The sequence below is a fragment of the Vombatus ursinus genome, unplaced genomic scaffold, assembly GCF_900497805.2.
Source record: "Vombatus ursinus unplaced genomic scaffold, bare-nosed wombat genome assembly UNPS02009205.1, whole genome shotgun sequence".
Classification (NCBI taxonomy): domain Eukaryota; kingdom Metazoa; phylum Chordata; class Mammalia; order Diprotodontia; family Vombatidae; genus Vombatus; species Vombatus ursinus.
Genome location: NW_020948983.1, coordinates 30,751,705 through 30,778,035, shown reverse-complemented (window position 1 = coordinate 30,778,035; position 26,331 = coordinate 30,751,705). Strand labels below are relative to the sequence as shown.

The window sequence follows — 26,331 nt, the reverse complement described above, 5'->3', positions numbered from 1 at the left end:
TCTTCAGACTCTAAAATAGGGGTTCTTAACCCTATTTGTGTCTGGGACCCCTTTGGAAATAATGTGAAACAAACCTATGGACTCCTCATCAGAATAATCCTTTTAAATGCATGAAATAAAATAACGTAAGATTACAAAGAAAACACTTACATTGGAATAATTATTGATTTTAAAAAATAAGTTTACAGACCCCAGGTTAAGAAGCCTCTACTAAAGAGGCTATCTGAAACTTATCGCTCTGACTGTATTTATGTACATTAAATAGGGACATTCTCCCTATCTTTTACTCTAAGACCTTCAGGGTGACCTGACCAAAACCCAACTTGCTGTTGATTTAAGTATCAAGAGATTTTTTAAGGTTAGGGCTTCAAGGACTGCACAGTTTCAGAGCATTAGTGCTGTTGATGGAGTCTTTCAACTCTGTCTGTCTGTCTGTCTGCCCCCACCCAACAATGAAGCCTGAGTGAAAGCTGCCTTCCATGTCATGTTTGCAAACAGGCTGGGAAGCCTTCTCGTGGAAAGATGGCGCCTTTCAAGGGAGCAAATGTGGCATGTTGCTAAGGAGCAGTGAGCAACAGCTGGTTGAGAAATGAATCTGTGTCCTTGGAAGAGCTCGTTTCTAGTCAATAATTAAATGTTACTGCAGCATCCCTTCCATCAAGGAGATACAGAAATATGCTATAATGAGGCAGGTGGGAGGGAGAAAGAAACCTAGTTCAAAATTTAAAATGGTAAATAAAACCCCTCCAAACCTTCTCCAGGCTCACTAAACAAGTAAAAAAGCCCATGGAGGAGGAATACGTTTGAACTTGCTTAAGGGACTTGGTAGTAACTCTATAGACTCCGGGATATTGGATGGTAGGGTGGAGGGGAAGAGGGGGGACTACAGGCATCCTGAGCCAACCAGCCCCTGAAATGAGCTTATAAAAATACCACAGTCCATGTTAGCAGGTACCTAGACCTAGAGGAAGCTGCGGCTTCAACAAAAATGAGACCCGTTTCTGAGGACCTTTCACTTTCTAATCTCAAAACGTTGGAGACGTGGAATAACAACGCAGCATATCATCTCAGCATTCCATTTCCTGTCTTTTACTGTATGACCCCCAAAATAACCCTCATAATAAAAAAAAATTTTTTTGATTAAGCTGAGAATAGTTCCACCAGGAAGTGAAGTTTTAGTTGACTCTTTTTTCTCTTGTTCTTTTAATAACCCCATTTTAAAAAAATAGCCCGCTCTTCATTCTTTAAATAAGGGTTCAGAAGTTCAAATATGCCAGCAAAGCTGAGAGAGAAATCTTTCCTTTTGAGAACCCTAGCTTCTTCATGAATGAGCCCAAAAGAGAGCATAATTAGCTTGACATCAGGGAACTTCTAGTCCTAAGAAACAGAAGGGAAATGATATCCTGGAACAACCCTCCCACATGCAGCCTTTGGAGCTCAAAACCTGATAGCAGCCCAGAAGAGCTAACACGCACCACCAGCAAGCAATGTCTGCAGTGGGCTTCGACTTCTCTCTGCAGGAGAGGAGAAAGACTTAAGCGTCAAAGAGTTAATGAAATATTATATGGATGAGCTGTGAGCTTCCGAAAAAGCAGTCAAGTACTGAGATGTTTTTTATTTTCTAAACCTACACTTCAAAGATTGGATAACTCACAACCTTGTCAACAGTGAGAAAGAGGATGGGTTCAGATGGGTGAACAGAGACAGGATGGAAAATTTTCCTTCTCATTTTGAAAGAAAAGATTGCTATCAGGAAAAAAGTTCTCTATATAAGAGGGCAAAAGTAAAAAGAGCATGCTGGAATGTTATGCCCCAGAAAGGGCATTCACTTAATAAGGGGAGATAAACCCATAGGTTTTCAGAACTGAGAGAGGTCATAGAGATCACTTAGTCTGACCCTCACATTTCTAGACAGGACACTGAAGCTCAGGGGTTGAGTGACTTGGGAGTTAAGGTAAATCACAGGGAGGTAGTGACAGAGAGGGCTGTGGAACCTGGGTCCCCTAAGTAGTAGTCCAGTTCAACGTACAAACTCCTATTTTTTAGGCAGAACTATTAGAAACCCATATTAAAGTGTCTAGTGATTCAGGAACACCTCAACAATTCAGATGGCACAGTGAAACAGCACAGTGGAAAGTGTGTTAGATTTGGAATCCAAAGACCTGGGTTTGAACTCCAGCTCTGCTGCTTATTAGCCATGTGTGGCAAGTCACTTGATTCCTCCTGAGCCTCAGTTTCTTCTTCTATTAAATTAGGAAGTCAGACTAGGTGGCCTCTAAGGTTATTTCTAGCTCTGAATGTATTGCCTTATGAATTCAGAAAACCAAAGCCTTGTTCATATGCAATAGCCCCATGGTATTTTCCCCAAGCTGATATGGCCTTAGCAAAAATATCGGCTAGAACTCTTTTAGGAATATTGACAAGTAAGTTAAAGCTTTACAGAAATATATATATACATATATATATATAGACATATATATACATATACAGAATATGTATATGCATATACAGAATATATACATACATATACAGAATATGTATATACATATACAGAATATGTACATACATATATATACATAAATATATATATATACACATATATATATATATATTTCTTTGGTTCTGTGTTTGCATCAGACTTAGCAAAATTTTCTTAAATGGTAGGGTAAAAGTGAATGTTCATAAAACCAAGTTTCTAGGAAACCTAAAGGGAAGTGCTTTTTAAACAGGTACTCACCTGTAGTTACAAGTGATCTACCCAAACCTTCCATGACTTTGGCCATTCTAAGCTTTTAGGCCTTAATCAGTTGTCCCATACATAAATAATTGTACTAAATGCATCCCATGACCGATGGAACTTTTGTTCTAATAACATACTATATTACCATTGTCAGGAGAAATCTTGTCATGTGTATGTGGGTCTGCATTGCTTTTAACTTGCAGATCTATAGAGTTGCTTCTTCCTGGGGCTTGTACTTTGATCTAAGTTGCTTGCTTTAATATGTAAAATTAAAACAGCACACACTTATAGGGTTCAGGATCAGAAGGGACCTTAGAGATCACCTCATCCAGTCTTCTCATTTTACAGATCAGAAAACTGAGGCCTTGGGAGGGGAAGTGCTTCTGCCACCATCATTCAGCAACTTCTCCTTTGTAATTAACTCGATCCAGAAATATCACCTTATTCAGATGTTTGTGGCAATTACTTGATGGCCTCCTTGTCTGTTTTCCTCCTTTCTCAGAGTTTATTTAACACTTGGCTTGCAGTCATACTCTCCCTTATACTCGTTGCTGTTATACTTGACTCACCAGGTTATTTAACCTTATGAAACCTCCTTAGTTCCTTCCTGGTAAAAGCCTTAACCACCCTCTACCACTTGGGTGAAGGAACTCATTCTGGGAGTGGAAGGGGGTAGTAGTAATAGGATAAACCTGAGGTTTCCTCACCATCAGTGATGGTTTCCAGTTCTCCTCAGTCCCACTCCTATTCTCTGCCTTTATAGCCCTGATCTCAGTGGGATTTAACACATTTTCCAATGAAATTTCTAGGCTGGTTCTAGCCCATGACCTATTGGTCCCACCCCCATCAACATTTTTCCTTTTACTTATGCTGTTAATAGGTCCATCAGCTACCCCACTGCCTTTGGGGCACCATTCTTAAAAATTAATAGGAGCTTTTGTGCTGAATGCACAAGGAGAGTTTGCCTTCATTTCACTTACGCTAATGATCTAGCTTTTCTAGAGTCATTAATAACCAGGTTTAAATAAGGTGAATTTTAGTGTGTGTAAATAGGATTTTGTTATTCCTTTTTAGATATTAGTTCCAGGATCCATGGCCAAAATAGATAATTCCCATGAATTATTGTTGAAAATATCTCCATCACGCTTGTTCAGTGAGACATAGGGGTGACATAAGGTACACCTGCGCTGTGCTAGATCATGACGATATTGCTAAAGTTAGCCTGAGAAGCTATTGTTGGCAATTTGCCTTCGTTGTCTGTTGCCCTATAAAGCAAGTGGGCACTGGTCAGTAAGGGGGCAACCCATTTTGGGATTTGGGTAATGGATAGAGGAATGCATCTACCTGCCTTAATTGGCCTCCATCAAGGCTTGGGGGGAATTTGTGTTTGCTTTAACTAACCACCATTGAGGCTTATGTATTGAGGAGTTATACTCCTCTCCCACCCCTGCAAGAAGTGTGATTAGGGAATGCTGTAGGAGTTGGTGTTCCCTTTATCAGCAACACTTTTGAGAAGACTAGAATAAAATAAGCTTATTTAACCCCTTTGAAGCTGTCTTCCTGTCTGACTGGATCAAAAGTGAACCTGCGCTAGAACACCTGTTAGTGTTAGGAGCCCTCTTGTGTTCTCCTGCCCAACAAATGGTGTTACCTGTGTGTTTACCTGTGAAACACTAGGAAATACTCCCTCTCAGGATATCTTTATCTTCTCCCAACCTTATTTAGCACCCACCAGGCTTATCCCATTCAATCAATGGGGGACCCCTCTTGGTCCTATTGAGAAGGCCTGTCCACAGCAGTCCTAGGGTACCATGCTATATTGGGCTATCGCCAACTTCAGCCACAAGAACCAAGCTCATTCAGAACCAATCCTGTTGACTGCATTCCCAAGTGTCGTGAGCCGGCCCTGGCTCAGGCTGGTCTAGTATTTCAGGTTTGGGATGGAAACAAAATGAGATCATTCGACAATTGACAAAAAAAAAAAAAAAAGGTTTACTTAGCCAAAGCATAGAAAGGATATTCAACAAGGGTACAGTGCTGGTTCAGGCAGACACAGCAGCTGTCATTTGCACACAACACCATATCTGGTCAGGAGGGTGTGCTGACTCAAACAGTGGTGGTACATCTCTTAAATCTGGAGGACACCTGACTCCTCATAGGTTACCCCTCCTTTCCCCACCAAAGTCCTAGAAAATCTTCTACTTCAGATCCTTAACTTCCTAACATGTTACAATCTGCCTTACAACTCTACCACCCTCCTGAAAGTGCTCTAATGTTACAATTGCTAAATCCAGTGGCCTTTTCCAAGACCTCATTCTTTCTGACCTCTCTGTAGTTTGACACAGTTGACCACAGCCTCATCTTTGATACTCCCACATTACTCCTCAGCTACGTTCCTGCCAGACTGGAAACCATATTCTGAAGGACTTAACGCTTTCATCTCTGGAACTCCCACTCTGGAGCCTCATTGTCCTGATTGAAGAGTGTCTCACCTGGCCCGTGATATTAAGCCAAGCTGGCTGTAGTCATGCTTCACCTTACTCCTGACCATCTCTTCACCACATATTTGCCTTATTGCCACATGTATTATCCTTTGTGTTGTCCTTCTTTCCACTCCACCCACACTCTAGAAAGTTCTCTAACTTTCTAGTTGTAAAACCAAAATCAAAACACTACTGCAACTAGAAAAGGTGTATCAACCTACTCCATTAATACTTCATTATTGCTCCACGTATCAACCTTGTAACTTTCTAAACCAAAATGCCCATCATGGCCACCATTCCCCATATGCATTTTGCACTATTATAAGCTCCTTGAGGACAGGGGCTTCCTTTGCCTTTGTATTCTCAGTGCTTGGTATATAGTACATTCAATATATGCTACTTCATTTGCTCTGATGACACTGCTCTCTCAGGTTGTCCTACCTGTCTGACCCTCTCCCTTTGTTTCCTTTGGGCCATCATAATCCATATACCACCTCTTAAGCATTGAGGTATAAACTAAGGCTGTTTTGTCTCGAGCCCTCTTTTCTTCTACCTCATCTCTTACTGACCCCATAAATTCTTACAGGCTTAATCAGCTTTAGGTGGATGACTATAAAATCTACATTAACAGACGCTCTCTCCTCTCCTGACTCCCAAGCCAATCCAATCCAATCAATCAAGTATTTACTAAGTTTCTACAATGGGCCAGGCACTGTGCCAGGTGCTGAGGCTACAAATACAAAGATGAAACGATTCATACTTGCAAGGACCTTACACTCAAATACAATGTCCTATGTTATGAGTTGCCTACTGAACATCTCCACCAGCATCTTAAACACAGTACGTCCACAATGGGACTTAAAATCCTTAAGCCCATCCCTCTTCCTAACATCCCTATTTTGTTTGAGGGTACCACTATGCTTTCAGTCACCCAGGTTCACAACTTTAGTCATGCTACACTATTCACTCTCACGCCTCATTATTCAGTTGTTTGACCGTTGTCTCTCATTTGCGCCCCTCTCTCCACTCACACGGACAATGCCCTAGTTCAGATCCTTATTACCTTCTGCCTTGACTAAATGCACTAACTAGTAGTTTCTAACTAGTCTTCCTGACTAATTTATCCTCCAATCCTTCTTCTGCACACAGCAGTCAAACTGTCTTAAAGCATTGACATGACATCTCTCCTTTGTTCAAGAAGTTTTAGGGGCTCCCTATTGCCTCTAGAATAAAACATAAACTATTCTGTTAAGCATTTATAACCCTTCACAACTTGGCATGATACTTGTCACTTCCCATACACATCTCCCACCTACGGATCATCACGTCTCCCCTTTCTGGAATGCTCTCTCTCCTCACTTTGGCCCCTCAGACTCTCTAGTTTCCTTCAAGCCTCAGCTAAGGCACTTCCTCCACCATGAGGTCTTTCCTGATCACCCTGGTTTTCAGGCTATGCCCCTTCCTGAGATAACTATCTACTGTGTAATTATCTGTGGGAATGTTGTATCCCTCTCTTGAATATATAGGTTCCCTGAAGGAAAAGATTGTTTTGCTTTTTCTTTGTGTCCTCAGTACCTAGAAGAGTACCTTGCACAAGGTAAGAGCTAAGTGTTTGTTGAACTGAATTTCGCAGTGTTATTTCTGAGCTAAGGTGAACGCTGTTTTTTGTTAATGAGGAACTCTTGAAGGTGGCAGGCACTCATCACCCCCACTGACCTTAGCAGAGTTGGCTGACAATGCTTGCTTGTGGCTAAGGTGCTACGAATTAGGCTCTTACTACCACAAACAATTAACAATGAGAGGCAGCATGGTATAATGGAAGAAGAGTCCTGGACCTGGATTCAGGAGAGGCCTGGGTTCAAATTCTGCCCCCATCATTTACTAGATGACATATACTTAATTTGTCTGAGCCTTATTTTCCTCGTCTGTAAAATGGAGATAACGAAACCAGAAGTGCCTACCTCACATGGTTTTTGTGAAGATCAAATGAGATAATGTACGTAAAGTGTTTTGCAAAGCTTAAAATACTCTACCTTGGCTATTTTTCAGGAAGTGACTAACTACCTTTTAAAAATCAAGAATTTGCAAAGCACAGCAAGGAATCTGAAATAATCAGAACAAATGATAATCTTCAAACTGCAGATATAAATAAGTAAGAAAATATGTCTTTTATTTTTACTTACAAAGCCTCAGTTTTTGGCTAAATGAAAAGGAATGAGCAGGGTCTTAATCAGTTATTAGGTCTGGCCACAACAGCAACCAATTGCTCTGCTTCAGGCTGCATTCCATTGTCAAGAAAAGAGGAAAGGGGGAAAAATAGTGGAAAACTCTCATCTATACCTCAATAAAATATATATACACAGAACTGCCCCCACTCAAAATAATTAAAGGACTTAATGCTGGGCAATCTCTTGTGGAAAAAGTGGGAGACATTTAAATTATTTGATAGCTAGATTGTTTGTTTGTTTTTTTTTTTAAGGTAAGTTATCCTGGGTCCAACTCCTCTCTTCTGGCTCATGTTTGAGTGACTATAGACCAACCAAGGTTCACCAACACAGACCCTGGTTCCAAAGAAATGATGCTGGCACCTGAAAGACTCTGCTTTCTAATCTGCAGAGATGGGAAGGGGGTATAAGTCTTAGAAGGCAAGACAACTTGGCTTTGGTGGATCCCCAGCCTTTGGGCAACATCCTATGTGCAGCTGTGTCGCATGTGGAAGTTGACAACATATTCAGCATTAGTCCTTTGCACCGAAATGGCAAAAGGCTCAAAAGGGTGGAAGGTAAAGGCGACCAGGCGTCGGACTGTGTGGTTGATGGGGCGGCCCAGCAGGCCTGCCTGGATCTCAAACTTGAGCAGACCAGAATCCCGGGCATAGAACCTGAATGGAGGAGAAAAAGAAGGAAAAAGAATAGTATTTATATTCTCTACCATTTGAGGTCCATTTTGCAGTGGGGAAGCTAACAAATGACCAATATGCTTCATTGCTCTGCCTACTATATCTGTTCTAGGGGCAGCGAGGTGTCAGTGGATAGAGTGCCATGCTTGGAGTCAAGATGACCCGAGTTCAAACTTGGCCTTAAACACATTCGAGCTGTGTGACCCTGAGCAAGTTACTTAACCTCTACCTGACTTTCCTCATGTGTAAAATGGGAACAACAATAGCGCCTATCTCCCAAGGTTGTTACGAGGATTAAATGAGATAATATTGACAAGCCACTTAGCACAGTGTTAAGTATTATACAGTTACTTATTATTATTATTCCAGATTTTCAAAACAAAGAAGTCTAAAGCAAACTATGAAATCACAAATACTTTTAAATTCTATTATTCCTTGAGGGTTATTTCCCTCCCAATGATGATCCCAGTTACAACTCAGTCACCTTCAGAAGTCATTCATCTTAAAACAGCTGGGCCCATTACAAAAGGTAAATTGTTACTTTGAAAATATTTAATCTGGTACATTCCATCTCATAAAAAAGGTAAAATGTTATAAGCTTGTTTTCCTTTTAATAAAATACAATAAAACCAAAGACTTTTGTAGCCATCCCAGCATATCCAAGCAATGCACCTGGAGAGAACAAGGACCTCTAGTGTCCTCAGTGATAAGAACACTAGAATCTCACTGGTTTCAACAAGCAGTGGGTGGATGTTCTTATGTAGTGATAGGTTTTCTTAAGTCAGCATGGTCTAGTAGAAAAAGCACTGAGTTGATCAGGAAATCTGGATTTTAGTTCTAACTCTAACCCCAAACAAGTTGTATGACCATAAGCATGTGGCTAAATCTCTCCGGATCTTAACAAAGTGTTGAATGAGTTTATCTCTTAGCTCCCTTTCAGTTCTAATATTGTATGATTCGTTAAGTATGAAAGTGCCTTAAATAGAACAGTATCACTACCGAAGTGTACTTATGTACACTGATTCCTAGCCTAAAGTTTCCCAAAATAGGAAAGTAAGACCTCCTCCTAATCTTACCTATTCAACAAATTGCCCCAAACTGTCTCTGCATATGGAAACTACCAGGTCACCAGTGCTGATCTGATGATTTGAAAGTATATATAAGACCACATGTCTTGACTTTACAAATTATAATTATATAATGGATTATTGGAATAATTAAAAAGAGAAGACACACCTCTATATATCTTAAATAATTCACCTGATAACAAGAGACAGGATTAGAACACTTGTGAAATCCATTCCAGAACTATGTTAGATTAAGGTAGTAGCATGATCATGTATTCTATTATTTTATAAACTTTCTATCCTTTCTAATGAGCACATGAAGCTGTGGGAGACGTGAAAAGTAGAAAGGACTGCAAAATCACACAAACCAAAGTGACATCTGGCACAAGCAAACTGAATGGAGAGTCAGCTTCCTCACTTCCTTAATTTTTTTTGGTGGTGATGGGTGTAGTGTGCCCCTTCGTACCTGATTGGGTGATCGCCACAAGTCTTGGGCCGCTCCATGACTGATACCCACTTATCGTCATAGCTGAAGAGAGACAGATCGAGGTAGGGACTGCCACTGTATGACTGGGCGCTGATGGGGAGCTGACCAAGCAGCCTCCGTACTGCCTCCGTGTGCCCTCCATATTTTGCATTTACAATAGTGTCTTTAAACCTGAAAATCAATCAGTACAGCAGAAAGGCAATACAGGAGACATTGTCAGAAAGCACATACAACTTCAGAGTTTAAGACTACAAACTTAGGGGTTTGTCGATAAAATATTATTGCAAATAATACAACTCAGCTTGTTTGTTTCCAGTATTATAGGAACCCATATCTCCAGCCAAAATGGTAGAAAAAGAGGGGATTCTGTTTCTAAAAATATATTTCACTTCAAATTACAGACTTAGAAATGGGGAGATGTGAAATGACTCTAAGAAACCAACACAGGTTCCACAGAAGAACTATAGACAAAAGTTGACACATGGACAGAAACACCAAAGCTCATCCTGACAAGTTATGTGAGCGTGGGCAAGTCATTTACCTCTCTCAACTCCAGTTCCCTCAGCTGTAAAATGGAAATACCTGTCATGAGTAAGTATCTCACAAAGCTGTTGGGACAGTCAAATGAGAAAAGGTTATGCAAAGCACTTTGAAGGTGAGTGTTTGTGGCTATCGCTGAAGCCCAAGAACAAAAAACGACTTAGGAAACTCATCCCTGAATCAATAGCTTTCAAACTCATTAAAGAAACAACCCTAGATAGTAGAAAAAGAGAAAGCCTCTCTTGGGCTCTTTCAGCACACACACTGTAACATGACATTGCTAATTTATTTTTAAAAGGCAAAAAGCCAGCAATTTATAAAGTTCAATACTTAAGTTGCTACTTCAGGGTCTGCATTTCTATAGTTACCAGTATCTAGGACAGGAGACAGATAGCACTTAGCACAATAGAAAGAGGGGGAGAAAGATATTTTTATACACACATACATGTTTGTGTATACATACATGTAAATACATATATAAAATATATGTATACACTCACAAATCATTACACAAAACTCCCATCTTAGAAATAGGCATGTATATATTTACTATGAAAGTAACTTAACATTTCTTTCATTTCAAATAAAGATGTTTATTTGTTTTTCTGTCCTATTTTATTGCCCTCTTACATAATTTCCCAGTCTTAAGTGTAAAATATAAAATTAACCTTTGAATTAAAGACAACATTCCCAGGATTACTAGAAGACAATATAAATACATTATAACTCGCACTCGGGTTTTGTCTGAGGCAGTTTTGGGAAACAGTACACCTTATGTTTTGATCAACATGGTATTGTTGAACTAATAAATAGCTTTGATACTTGTCTTCTTTTTGCTAAGAACAAAGGAGTGGCAGTTTCTCAAAGGTTCAAAAAATATTTAACTTATCAGTATGTGATTAGTGTCTATAATTCAAAACATATTATTGGTCTGCAAATCGAGGAGAAAACCTCATTATCATCCTGTTTCCCCAGATTCATCAGCTTGGTTTTGATTTCTGATTATTGCTATATTCCTGCTTACAGCTGTTACATAAAATTTGTGATGGGAGAAGAATACAAATGCCAAACACTTTCTTTTATTTCTGCTTGACATAGTCTAAGTATATAATGCAAACTCAACTTTGGACTACACATATTATCCTATTATCTTCTATGAAACTTTGGAAAACATACTATATTCCCAGGGTTACTGGAATCGAATAACCAATCCAGATTTTGCAATCAGCTCTTTATTCAATAAGACCCAATACAACTTTCCTAACATCTCTCATGCCATCTAATGACTTCAAGAAAAAAATTAGATATGCTTGCTGATAGCTTTCTGCACATCCTCAAACCAAGAAACTGATATAATAGAAAAAGTGGGCCATCTGGACACTATTCACACTCTGCTCAAAATTTTCAGGTGACTTTTGCCACTTGGCCCTTACCTTCCTCAAGTACTTTTACTCCTCTATAAGAATCCTCTATTCTATCTAACACAGGTTATTCACTATTCCTCAAACATGTAATGCATTCTTATCTCTGCAGCTTTGCTTACACTATTTTCCCAATGTAGAAAGCCTTCCCTCAACACTTGACTATGTCCTACCTTTCCTTCAAGGTCTAACTCAAGTTTCATCTTCCATGATGACTTCTTAAACTGGTCTGGCACTCAGTAATCATTCCCTCTTCTAGTTTCACTTATCATTTGACATTTATTGTCCCATATTATTTATCTTTTATATGCAGGAGGTGCTACATAAATATTTGTTAGATTGAACATGCTTTATTTCCAGACTAGACTATACTCCTTCTCAAGAACAGGAATAATGTTTCCTACCTCTTTGTATCCTGAGCACAGTGCCCTATAGAGTATCCAATAACCACAGAATTTCAAAAATGGAGGAGACTTTAAAGTCAACCACATTTCCCTCCCTCTTCCCCTCTCCCTTTCCTTCCCTACCATAATGGATGAAGAACCAGGGTCTAGATAGGATAAGTGCCTTGCCCATAGTTAAACAGTTCTTGGCAGAGCCAGCAGTAGTACCCAAGTCTCCTGACCCTTGGGTCTACCACTCTTTCTACTATATCATAAAGCCTCATTCGTAGGTACCCACTAAGTAACTGTTGTTGGCCTATGGCCAAAACTAGGTCAGGTAAGGTCTTGTTGGAAGCCTATGTTGGTAGCTCACCGGCGCTGGATTTGCCTTGCAAAGTTGTTGCTAGAAGCTGAACAGGGAAACTGGACGGCCTCACTGTGCAGGGTGGCATTGCGGAAGAGGTCACAGAAATTCTCAAAGAGCTCCAGCAATTCATCCGAGGTATTCTCAAACACTGCTATCACCTCTGTCGTCACCATATTGTACACAACAAAGAAGGAAGGCTGGAAAGGAGGAACAAATAATAACTGTTAGCCAGCTGAGTATAACCCATGGCTAGGGTGACCCTTCATATTGGGCTAAAAATTCAAGCTACTCAAGAGAAACAAGAAAATGTTCCTACTGTATGGGTCAATGAAGAAACAGGTCCCACGGCTCTAGGTGCCTCAGGGAGCCTCCATGAGCTTTATCAGTCAAATGCCTCTACGATGCCACATTCCCCACTGTAATTGTGTTGCTGAAATTACCAAGTTGGCTAGTTTAAAAAAAAAAAAGGTTTTCAATCTTTCATTTCAAACTGTGTGCTTCAATTTCCCTCTCCAACTGTTTCTTCTTTCTTTGCTCCCCACCCCACCTCAAGATAAAAAAATATATATATTTTAAAGTGCCAGATTTAATTTTATTTCCTGCTGGGGAAGTGATTTGCAGCCCTGTGTTGGCTGCTGACAGATTATTTTCTCCTGTGTATGTACAGTTGAAAGTTCATTTTTTGGCATCTATTTTTCCTCTTAACATTTCCAACATGCAGAGAGGCGTCTTAAGTGCATTGTGTTTTGAAGCTGCCTCAGAAAGTTGTGTCCCAGCAGTATCCTGCTGCTGGACAAATGAAAATCCAGAGAGGCATTTACTGTTTCTTTCTTGACAGATGCTCTTTTGGCCAAAAGCATTTGTATTACCCATGTGGGATTTAGAGCAATTAGGACCATGGCGGGGCAGGGCAGTGATGGGAGGGGAAGAAGCAGAAGGACCTGAAGTTTATTCACATGCCACAAGTGGAAGTACCCGGAGCTACTTAGGAGTTCAGTTTTAGAGTGGGCACCTAGATATCCAATTCTCTCAAACTGCTTTTTAGTTTGCTCTCATCAGCCTGACAATAAAAGCTCCAGGATTTTTCCAGGGTCAATGAAATGCCAATCTGAAATCATCTGTTGGTTTCATACAGGAAAATGAAGTTAATAGACATTAAGTATTTTTGACCTGGGTTGGATCTGAATCTCCATTACCCATTCCTGATGCAAACAGTTCACGCTACAGTGTGGCATTTAGTACAGCTGAGATATTTAATCAGCCTATAATGTAAAGAAACTGGGTGGCAATATGAGACCAATTTCCTAAATACTATCCCAAGGCTTCATATTTAAATGTATTTTTCACTCATTCATCTTCATAATACCCATAGAAAGTGATGGTTTTACAGGAAGTGGGCACAAAAAGTTTCAGTTTGAGGCCACAAATTATGTAAGACAAGAATTGTACCCTAGCACCCTAATTTCTCAAGCCACAATTACCCTGTATCAGTCCAGAGGAAAAAAAAATGGTTGTTTTAGCTAACAATCAAAGGATAATCTCAATTGTGATGAAAATGATTTGACGATTTATTTGCCGAAATGAAAATTATCACCCAAACCTAAATAATGGATTTTCCTGCTTCAAGTCTTGTCTTATATTTATCTTTTCTACAAATCTGGGTCAGCTCTTTGATTTTGTTGTTTTACAAAGATATTACAGGAAAAAAGGGAGTTTAGTAATGCATGTTATATGATTATTACATGAATTACATGAACATGCAACAGGTTTCTCTTCAGCTAAGGTTTTCAGGAAAGTAAAGGGACAGGGGGAGAAGCAAGGGACTGTAGAGCAAATCTTAAGCAATGTATTCTAAAAGATAGGTGTTCACTAATGATGATTCAATGGGCTCATCATCAGATAACTATGGGGAAGAAAATAGGTTTCTGGGCTGATCATGATAGTTTCCACTAATAACTGAATCTTTTTATAGAACAAATAATCCACTTCTCAGAGGTAGCAGGTTGAAATTATTTTTCCATAAGCTAGCTAATTAAGCTTGAAACATGGCCAATAAAGAGAATCTAGAGCTAGGAGTTCTTCACCTAGCATCTATGAATTTTAAAAACACTTTGATAGCTCTATTTTAATATAATTGATTTCCTTTATAATTCTGTATACTTTATTTCATGCATTTAAAAACATTACTCTGAGAAGGGTTCCACAGCCTTCACCTGCCTGCCAAAGGGGTTCAAGATACAACTCATACTCCAGATGAACGGTTTAAATATATGGTTTTTTGCTTGTTATGGACAGATGGGTCAGAACTATTTATGAAACAATAGATATGGCACTAGAAAGGCGAATAGCATAGACATCACGAAAGTTACTTTCTCCATCTGTCAAATTCAAAAAGGAAAAATTCCAAAAAGAAACAGTCTACTCTATTTCAAGATCAAATTTCAAATCAATTACTTCCTAGGAACTTGGGTGCTCTTAAAACTTAACTGATCCTACTGATCTCTGAAAACTTCTTCCTATAAGCTCATTTAAAATAGTTAATAGTTAAAAATAGTTAATAAAACTGAATAGGTAGAAGCTGGACAGACATTTTACTTAATATGAGAAAAGGTTAGCTGTGTTGTGGCCCTTTTACAGCCATACAGTCCAGATTATTCAGAAGCTAAATAAAAGAGCTTGTAGATCAGGAAGTTCTTCATTATTTGTTTTGTTTTGATTTTTTTTTCAGTGTTCAGTAGTCTCCCTTTTAGTGTAGGGACAAAGTCAGTAAAAAGAAGTGAAACTCAAATCAATCAAATTATGTTTATTAATCACTTTACAGAAAGATCTAGTGAGAGAATTGACATTTTAATTACTTAATTGTGAAAACGAGATTTCCAATTATTTTTTTTACCTTGATAGTCTGTCCCCATTAGCAGAGCTAAATCACTCAAGGTGGACAAATTATCCATGGGTAGTAGAAGCTTAACTGCTAATGAATTTTTGGCCTTTCTCTAGAGAAACCTGAAAATGCAATCACCCCAGAGACATCAAAATGAAATTAGACACATATCCACCAAAATCTCAAAAGGATGGAGTTTCTGCATTATAAACAGAGATCTCCCAGAATCTCTGGAAGAAAAAGGAATTTCTAGAGATCATCTAGTCCACTGACGGAAATAACAGAACTAGGGAAATATAAACTTGATTTTGGCTTTTATAAAACCAAAGGCATACAAAATTTAAGACTATGAAAACCAAACACAACTCCAGGACCACTGACCTAGCAATTCAAAAACAGGGCAATGAATGAAGCAAATGTAGACATAATGGAAAGAACACATTCAGGAGTCACAGAACCTGGATTCAAATCCCACCTCTGATGCTGGTCACCTATGTGACCTAGGGCAAATCACTTAACTTCCTTGGGCTTTAATTTGCCGAACTAGATCATCTCTCAAGTTCTTTCCAGTGTTAGAGCTAGGATCCTATGATCCTACAGCAAATATGTATGGTCCCTCACTCTAAGTGTCTCAATAAGGCTGAACATCATCAAATACCTGTGATGGGTCTGTGACCCGTAGTGTCACTACATCTTCACTAGTGTACTTGATAAAGAGGTGATTTTCATCTAGAAGCTGCATCTTCCACATGCGCAACTGTCGTAACTGGTCAAAATACTGGAAGAAGCGCCTCTTGGCCATGGCACTACCATCCTGCTCTGCCCGGCGCCACAAGTATACCAACAGCCGATGCTTTAGGGAATTAATGAAGGGTTCCTTGTAGGGGTTGGCCATGCCTGTTTGGCTGTCTCGCTGTACCTCAGGGTAGACAGCTGACAGGGTGAGCAGGTCATCCTCATAGCAGAATCGACCAATGGTACGCACATCAATAAAGGTACCCTCAGGAGTGACCTGGAAGACATGAATGGTCTGCTGCTGTACTGAAAGAATGGCTAGTATGTTCTTATATAAGTAGAGCCCTTGATTGTGGGACAAGATCACTTTATCACATTTGAACGTGCGGGTGTCACACAACCTGCCAGTGTGAAGATCAATGATGTGAAGGGAATAGTCCTCCAAAGGGGAGCGGGGATTTGGTGTCACCGACTCACTGTTGCGATATACTTCATAAAAAGGAGGATGAGGCTCTTCAGGGAGGTAGGCAGCTGAACCCACAATGACACAACGGCAGTCATCTGTGAAGAGGCTACACTCACGATTTAGGTGTTCACCATTAGCAGCTACATTGGTGATATGCAGTAAGACAAAGAAACGTTCAAAGAGTCGGCCTCGGATGTTGACTGACCTCTGGTCATTGCCATTGGCCAAAATTTCACCCTCATAACCCTGCAGTAGGTCCTCTGCTGCTTGGCAGCCCTGGTACTCATAAATCTCCAATGATGTCTGGTCTGAAGAAAAGGCAATAAAGTAGCGCCCATCAGGTGAAAATTTTCGAAGGAAGCAAGGTGGCTTTTCCACATTAACCACAGTAAAGTTGGGGAAGACGTTCTGGTGGAATACTCGAACCTGGTGCCAGTGCGTACCAGCCTTGCCTGAACTGATGCGCCGACGTTCCAAGCGGTGGATAACATTTTGGTTCTGGATTCTTCGAGGTTTGATTGTTGGAACATCATGATCCATCATCACAGCATCTTATTTCTGGATGATTAAGAGCAGAGGGTCACACATTAAAAGAAAAAAACAAAAACAACAAACAAAAAACCCAAGTTCCCTTTCCACAGACACATCATCTCAGGGTTTACCTAAAATCTTCTACCTTAAGTCACAAGGAAACAGAGTAAACTTCAAGTCTGTGTCTTCAACATGTGAAAAATGGGAAGAGTTTAACACAGAAGAAATATCTCAAGTGTGCTTAGCTATAAAAATGTTTATATCAAAAATATCTGAATCACTAGAATAAATGAATTCAGAGTAAGAATTGAGTTATGAATTACTTCCCCAAAACACATGAAGTCATTTTAAAATACTGCTATCACTTTAACATTATCAGTAGCCCCAATGCAGAGCATGGACTCTTTTAAAAAACGATTTATGAAGCATTAATTCAAATTTAACTTCATTTGAAGAAACATTTATTAAGCACAGTACCTGGAATACAAGTAAATGCTTAATAAATGCTGGTGATTAAGCACTTACTATTTATGAAGAGCTATACCAGGAATTATTACATGCAAAGCACTATTTTAGTTAAGTAAAATGACAAGTTTGGTTTCACTCTCACTTTACCTCATTCTAAGCTGCTCTTCTGCTCTAAGAGAATCACTAAAAATTAAGCTAAGAATAAAGTTCAGAAACAGTTTCATAAGCATCTTACTTGATTTCAGAGTATGCCTCTTCCATTTTTTCTGCAATGTTCTACTCTCCCCCTCCTCCCAACAACACTCAACCTCTCAAAAAGAATATTGGACTGGTGGGAAGAGGCCCCTGCCTTCTGATTAAAACTCTCCCACCCATGCTGGTTTTCTAAATTACTAAGCCTCTCTAGAACTCAATTTCACTGATCACAGGATTCAGAGATAGTTTAAGAAAAAAAAAAAACCAAAACCCTCAGATCATCTAGAACAGTTTCTCAACCTTCTTCAATTTTGATATCCTCTGGCAAAGGAAACATTCTAGAGTTTACCATGCAAGAGCATATAAGAAATAAAAGAGACTCGTTTTTCATAAAGAACACTTTATTCAGCGAGTAACATTTTTAGTTATCATAATCACTTACACTACTACTTTCGGAATATTTCATTAAGAAAATGCAATTATTTACCAATTATTCCCTCAAACCACTCAACAAGATCCTCATATCCTCGGGGGTACCTCCACCTCAGACTGGGGAATCCTGGTCCAGTCAAACCCCTTTCCTTTTATAGATGAAAAAAAAAAAAAAACAACCTAAGGTCCCACAGGTAATGAGAAACTTCGCATGGATATGCATCTAGGTCTTCTGCCTCCAAATCTGTTTCTCTTTCTAGGACACCTCATTGCCTCTCATCTATCTGAGGAGGTGGGAGTAAATGCTTTCCAAGGCCTTTTTCAGATCTAACCACGTAGAAGTTTGATTCTAAGGGGGAAAAGAACTCTCTAAGGGGGTGGGCAGTTTCTCCCCATCTCCCCCAAGAAAAGAGCAGGAAAGGAAGAGAGAGCTGGTGGAAGAGAAGTGGTGGAGGGGGGTGTGGATGGGGTCCAGGACTACCGTGATGGGGGCAGAAAGCGAGGCAAGGCTGGGGGTGGGCCACGGGCCCTGCCACTTACTACCTGGGTGACCTCTGAGGCCCCTTCCAGCTCTAAGCCCTGAGCCTCCGACAAGAAGGGGGCGGCCAGCCCGCGGGGAGAACGACTGTCGTGGAAAGGTGGGCCGGGGCTCTGTTAAACCTCGGGGCACGAGGGCCAGAGGGCGGGGGGCAGGGAAGGAGCGCGTCCCAGGGTCCGGGCGGCCCGGCCGGCAGGAGAGGAGCCCGCGGCCGGGAGGAAGGCCCGAGGACCTGAGAGGCGACGAAGCGGGGGAAGGGGAGCGTCCTCACCCGTCCGTCCCGCGCCTCCCGTCGCGCCGGGCTCATGAGGCCGGGGCGAGGGGATCCCCAGGCTGCGCTGGCCGCGCTCCGACGGCCGCCACAGCCGCCGCTGCCACCGCCATGTTGCCACTGACGCCGGCACCCGGCGACAACGGCCGGGATTGCCCCGTTCCCCCCCACCCCCCTCCCTCAGCCAGCCGACGGAAGTGAGGGCCACGGAGGTGGAAGCGTGCGGAGAGAGCGAGGCGTCCAAGGTTCAGCGCGCTACCGCCCGCCCGGAAAGGGAGAGCGCGCCCCCTGGCGTCTGGAGGTGAAATGAGGCCGCCTGAGCCCTAAGCGACCACGCCTGCTGAAATTGACTCAATAGCTAGCAGTCTTTTTCCTTTCCTGTTTGCAGCTCGGGGTGCAGAGGATCAAGGGACAGAGCTGAAACACGCCTTATCATTTTACAGATGAGGAAACTGAGGCACAGAGAAATAAAGTCACATTTCTAATAGAGCCAGGATTCCAACCCTAATCTCCTTTTCCCACAGTACATTCAGCTCACAAGCCATACCCTCTGTATGATACTCATTGTTGATTTTACAGAGACTGTTGAATTCCCTGTCTTGTTACAATATAGCAACACCCAGAGCATGCTGATATTTAAAAGATGGATGAATTACAGGGAGGAAAGGAAGGTGATCTGGAGAGAATTCAGAACTGAAAAGAAAAGAAAATAATAATGCATAAGCAAAATAAATTATATATAACAAAATAAATATGAATTTTAAAATATATGTGTAATTTAAAAAATAAAGAATAGCCTTTAGCTTTCATGGGAAGCTTGAGATCATTAAAGGAGCTTTGCAGTTTCCTAAAGGAAATCAGCCCAAGGTCCTCCTGTTCATCTCTGCCCAACTTGTCAGTCAGTATTGTCTGTCCCAGGTATGCATATATATGGACAGACCTCATAGGTTGTATTGTAAATATCCTCTGGGTATTGCGATACGTCTGTTCCACTTGAAACATAGTAATAACACATTTCTTGTAATATTTTTCTCTGAAGAGTTAAATATGAAAATCACACAGAGGGAAACAGAAGAGTACAATGGTTGTGAGCAAGCTATAACATATGACCAATGATGAAATTCGAAGAAGACCAAGAGTAAAGATGCCAGGAGGGGGGAGTAGGTGACACAGTGGATAGAGCACAGCCCCAAGGGTCAGGAGGACCTGAGTTCAAGTCCAACCTCTGACACACAGCACTTACTAGATGTGTGACTCTGGGCAAGTCACTTAACCCCAATTGCCTCATGAAAAAAAAAAAAGATGCCAGGAAAATCAGATGGGCTGGTCCATGTGTCATGTGGAATTGTGGCTAGATATCTGGAGTGGTCCATTATTACCCTCCCAATGTTAGAAAGAAAGAAAGAAAGAAAGGCCTCCAGCATTGTAGGTAGATCCTCTGTGGTGAAATTATTGTAGCACATGAACAACAGTCATACAAAATGGGCAAACATGAATGGGTTGCAATCTGAATAGTGGAAGGAAACTTCCAAATCAATGAGATCACAGATCCATTTGATTAAGAGTTTCCTCTTGACCAGATGGATCTTTTTAAGATACCACTTCAAGGTACTCATCCTTTAATAGCTACCCATTGCCTACTATGATAAAAGTCCAAACTGCTGAACCCTTCCTAGTCCCCAGGCTCTTCAGTCTTGTAGTGTACTGATCTCATAGGGGAAAGGACCTTCAGATTTAGCCTGGATGGTCTATTCACTGGTTTTTAAACACTTACCATGGAACAAATTCCAAGCCTTTGCTTTCAGTCAGTAAACAATGTAGTACATGCTTATTATATGCAAATCACTTTATTTTGTGCTATGGATACAAAGACAAATATGAAACAGTCCCTACCTTCTACCACTTCACTGAAGCACAATTCCAACCTATTTCCTCCATCATAGCTTTATTTGACCATGTTGTTATTGTTGTTCAGTTGTTTCAGTCGTGACTGACTCTTTATGGGTTGTCTTGGCAGAGACATTGGAATGGTCTGCCATTTTCCTTTTCAAGATCATTTTACAGATAAGGGAAATGAGGGAAAGAGGGTTAAGTGACTTGTCCAGGGTCATACAGCTAGTAAGTCAAATCTGAGGGCAGATTTGAATTCAAGAAGATGAATCTTCCTGATTCCAGGCCTAGTACTCTATCCATCATACCATCTAGCTGCCTGTTTCTCTAACCATCCCAGCCCACAATTGTCATAGAGTCATAGATTTATCAAGCCAGCAAAGTGCCCTAAGGAAGAGACAGGATATGGTACTTTACAGTCAAGCCAAACCACTGTTGTTGCCTCAAACATCTCCTCCCCTCACATCTCAATGGAGACAGGCCAAGACTCTTCACCTAAGGACCCCTAGAAAATGAATATTCTCCCCCACTGCCATTTTCCAGTCTGCCTGCACAGTCTGATCATCTAGAGAGGCAACTTTTGTGGAGAAAGGGGCCATCATATCCATCAATATCAACTACTACTATTTAGCTGGTAAACTCAAGAGCCCTAGAACAGCTGTCTCCCTGAGTCCCTACCCCCACAGACCACTGACTGTTTCCAGCCTGGCCCGCAAGCCATCAAACAAGGGATCAACCGTTGTGGGAGACTGGCAACCTGGCAATTTCCTCTGCAGGGTTTACAGCCCCTGCTTCCTCAGGAGCCACAACTACTAAAGACCCAGAAACCCTTTTTCTGCCAGATTAATTTCCACTTTTCACAGCAATTCTTGGAGACTAAGGAATCCATCCCTAGTAGTTTATGTTCTTGTGGTTATAGAATACTGGGTTACAGTGTTGGATTGCTTCTGATACTTGTTTGTCTAGGAAGTTCTACTAATCTGCTTTTCTGGTTCATTTTTTTAAGCTAGTACCAAATAATTTTGATGATTACTAGCATCAAAGGTAATGCCATAACTTCTTCATTCCTATTTTTTCCATCTTTTTCTTGAAATTTTAGACTTTTTGTTCCTCTAAATGAACTTAGTATAATTTTGTCTAGTTCTGTAAACTATTCTCTTGGTAATTTGGTATAGCACTAACTGTAAATTATTTTAGGTAGTATTTTCATTTTATTATATTTGCATAGTCCAATCATGAGCACTGAATCTCTGTCCAATTATTTGTCTCCATATTTCTGCAGAGAGAGTTGTGGCATAGCACATGAAGACGTTACCCTCAAAGCCATGCTTCTGACACACACTGGATCTGACCCCTGACAAATCACTTAACCTCTCAATGTTCTAGGTAATTCTCTAAGACTGATTGCAATAGTACAGGGAGTTACCACACCCAGGAGATCTTTATAGCAATGAAATCACAGATCCTGTCCCTGTCCCTATTCTTATTTCTGTAAAGGGTAGAAAACAAATTTTCTAGTCCTGGTTTTGTTGCTAATCAGTATATGACCTTGGGCTATCAATCACTCCACTTTCTGAGCCTCAGTTTCCTCATCTTCAAAGTAAAAAGGATATATGTGATGGCCTCTAAGGTCTCTTCCAAAAACCTTATGTTGTTATGATCTCAATGCTAGTGAATCTGGCTTTGAAGTCTTTACCTCAATGGTCAAAGACTATAAACAGATTACATTTACTAGTTATGTTTCCCCTTTTATCAATGAACACTTGTAAAAATGTTCAGTCTAATAACTCACACATATTCAAATGGAAAAAATAAACAAAATTGTTGGTAGGTCTGCAAGGAAATAGTTACCTCTGGAAATGTAAAGTATGGCAATATTTCTGTAAAGCAATCTAGTAGTAAGAAACAAAACATGTAAGATTGGAACATGCTCGTTCCTCCAGTAATCTCATTATTGAGGCCATTCCAACGAAATACTTAAAAAAGGAAAAAATCTATTGGGACAAAACTACTTATAGAGGTCGTATGATCCAGGCCTGTAATCTCATTGGTTTAGGGAACTCCCTACACCAATGTAGATCAGCAACTCCTGTGAAATTTATTCTCTTACAGAGTTACCTGGTGCACTGAGAGGTACACTTGCTCATGGTTATGAAGTCAGTATGTGTCAGAGGTCTTCCCAACTCTGAAGCTAACTCTCTATTTAGCTGTATTATACATAGTAGCTAAATACTAGACACAACCTGAATGCCCAGTGGCTGGGGAATTAGCATAGAACTGGAATATTGCAAGGTAAGCAGCTGCTTAGAACACAACACATCTGAGATGGAGGTTTTTAATAGTACTTTTGGTAGACGCTATCCATTCTTCTCTTCTTAATATACAGCAACACTGGAGGGGGGATGAGGGTGAAGAGTGGTAGTTCACCACCATCATTCACCTCCTTGCCCTAAATAAAACAGGAAACAGCCTAAAGTACTTGGAATAACCCCAGTCAGCCAACCAAACTTCTATACTAGTGGGAAACGCTAATCTATAAGTGGAGAACACAATGCCCAGAGCTAGGGAAAACATGACATCAGACTAAATTTTACCCTGAACCAACTCCATGTCAGTAACAGAAAACCACTCAAAGATGAGAAGGGAGGGTTTATGTTCCTGATTGCTGGGCAGGTTTTAATGTAAAGCCACATCTATTGTAACTATAGTGAAAATTTAAAAATAAAAGCTTCAGAGTCACCAGTGGCTACCCACTGCCACAAGAGAGAACTTTCAAGTACCTTCCTCAGCCTCACTTAAACTAGAACAAAATGAAGCTTCCCCCTTCCCCCCTCCCCCCCGCCCCCACCCCTTTTCCCCTAGAAAAGGAGCTATCTGATGTGTTCACTACCTGCCAAGAGATGTGGAAAATTACAAAAGCAGATGACCAAGCCTTGGAAGAGAGCAACAGGAAGAGGGGCCACTGATCCTGGAAGCTGTGAATTTCAGAAGCCAGCAGTGGAATGAAGACACGCTGTATACCTAGTTTATGACTATAAGGGACTGAAGCTGTTCAAGTCACTGGGGAAGGGGTTGTTCATTTGCAGGTGTTGATTTGTTACCCATACCCATAAGAGTTCAATTTGTTTTCTTCTCCATGTAAATATGTTTTTCCTTCTTTGAAAGGAAACAGAACTGTGTGCTTATGCTTATAAGAGGAATTGGTGACGACATACCGGTCGGTGTAATTTAGTGAAGATCTGGAATTCTCTAGGTAGTGGCCATGAGATAGAGATTTGAGAAATTCCGGAAAGTTACCCAGGACCTAGTTGTCATGGAAGAAACTCTGATTCAAGGGTTACATTTTGATGAGTAAGTTTATTTTAAATTCCAGAAAATTATGCTCTCCATGGCACTTAGATACTATTTTGGTCTAAATAGATGCTATAACGCTATATTCTTTCAAAGGAAATATCTGTATATGTGATAATTTTTTCTGAGATACATAAGGCCATGAAGATCACTTCTATCTAGAAGATTGATTCTACGTGTGGAGATGCCCACTTTTTCTGCCCTAGTTGGTTCAATATGGACCTCTTGTATTAACTAACACCTAGAGGATCTTTGCCTGGGATATCAGAGATGGGAAACCAATCCCATTTGCCCAACAGAAACTGTCTCTTTCTATAAAGCCTATGGCTTTCAACTACCCCGGGGAGCTACCTTGGTATGAATAGTTCAAATTTCTTTAGCTCTTTGTTTGCTACTCACATACATTTGATCCTTATGTAACAGCTGTTTGACAGATCTCAGCATGCTTAATGAGGGTCTAATCTAGAATATAGCAACTATTTGACTGACCCCGTGGTTGGATGGGGCTGTGCTAAGGACCTTATAGGATGAAGTAGTTTAAATCCCCACTAAAAATGCTAGGGGTAAAATTGGTCCAACAGCTGTTACAACAACCCAGTGAGGCAGACTCTATTATAATCTTCATTTTATGGCTCAGGAAACCAAGGCTCAAAAAAGCTACATGGCTCACCCAGTCACACAGTAAATATTTAAGCTAGAATCTGAAGCCCAGTCTTTCTGACTCTAAATTCAGTGATGACTGACACTCTGACATCTTGAACTGGTTAGGAGTTGGAGATTGATGAAGATAGGTATGATGAGTCTGAGGGCTGTTTCCCTGAAGGAACAATGCCAATCTAACTCTCCCCCTTGGTCAGAGCCCCAAAATCAACCGACCTGGGAGTCCCTCAGACCATTCAGGTGGTATTCTTCCCTCTTTGCCATGCTTCTGCTCCTGAGCATTCCATCTTAGACTTTGAGCCTCTTTTTGTGTAGGTTAAATATAGCAAAAACCTACGCATTACTAGAGTGATTCTTTTGTGAAACTCCATCTAAATTTCCAGACAGCTGTAAAGGCCTGAGGCAATAAGTATATACTGAAAAGTAACACTGCTTATAGTCCCTACCTAAGTTTTATGCACACAGGATTTGGGGTGGGGGAAGTGTTTGATACCTGTAAAAGATATTTGTACCTGATATTTAAAAGTTAATCAATCTACAAACATTTATTATATTCCTCTTATGTGCCAGAGTCTGTGCATTGGGTTCCAGTATACAAAGAATGAAACAATCCCTACCCTCAAGGAACTTGCATTCTAAGGGGGGAACTTACCAATACAGCATTTACATTGTGATAAATCAAGCCCCATGTATTATAGCAAAAGTTTAAAACTTCCAATGGAAAGTAACACACAAAGGGAATACTTTAAACACAGGGAGACACAATTTCTAAACATTGACCAGAGTGTTCAAATACCAAATAGATAGACATTAAATTACTAACTGGTTCTGGTATAGACAAACTACGGTACATGTCAATGCAGGGGATGCTGACCTAAAGAATTTCAAAAGTCTGCATACAGTGTTATGTATAATGATAGACTACCTGCAACCATATAAAAATGATACAGGGCATATAATTCCATATAATCGTAATGAAAAGTGCCAGTTACTAAGGAGGTATATGTACCTGTTAATTTTAATAATGAATGTTGTTCAACTAAAAATTGTGCTTAATAAACTTTGCAATAGAAAATAAGGTCTTTTATTTCATTTATTTCATTCATTTCATTCACACCAATATCTGTGTGACTGTCTGAGAGATAGCTAGAGCAGAGAGACAGACAAAGCATGTCTTGCTCAGTGTATCATCAGCCTAAGGAAGCTGCCTAGAAACTCCCACCTCCCAGGAAGCCACTCATTTATTCCAGTAATAAACCCATTAGTAGCAATGCTCCTGGAGAGCAGAAACTGGTTCATTTTTGTCTTTATATCTCTAGGACCTGAGAGGCAGTATAATTGAGTGTTCTTTTTTTGTGTCATGGACTCCCTTGGCCATCTGGTAAATTCTATGGACCCCTTCTGAGTGTGATTTTTTAAATGCATAAGATAAAATAATTAGGATTACGAAGGAAAGCAAACATTAGTGAACATAAAGATTTTTTTTTTCTCATCCAAGTTCTCTAACCCTCTGAAATCTACCTAAG

At 40.4% G+C, this 26,331-nt stretch overlaps 1 protein-coding gene across 2 annotated transcripts; it reads right to left on the bottom strand.

Moving 5' to 3' along the window:
- Nucleotides 1-7,368: 7,368 nt before the first annotated feature.
- Nucleotides 7,369-18,977, bottom strand: DET1 (DET1, COP1 ubiquitin ligase partner). 2 transcript variants are annotated; one of them, XM_027852237.1, is made up of 5 exons: nt 18,905-18,977; nt 15,927-17,027; nt 12,394-12,584; nt 9,656-9,847; nt 7,369-8,104 (listed from the first exon to the last, which is right to left on the bottom strand). In XM_027852237.1, exons 2-5 carry the CDS (start codon nt 17,010-17,012, stop codon nt 7,915-7,917), a joined length of 1,659 nt encoding a protein of 552 aa, XP_027708038.1. In that variant the 5' UTR covers nt 17,013-17,027; nt 18,905-18,977; the 3' UTR covers nt 7,369-7,914. The 2 variants fall into 2 exon arrangements, with proteins under 2 accessions (XP_027708038.1, XP_027708039.1); XM_027852238.1 differs by lacking the exon at nt 18,905-18,977 and adding an exon at nt 18,639-18,741.
- Between the last annotated feature and the right edge of the window lie 7,354 nt (nt 18,978-26,331).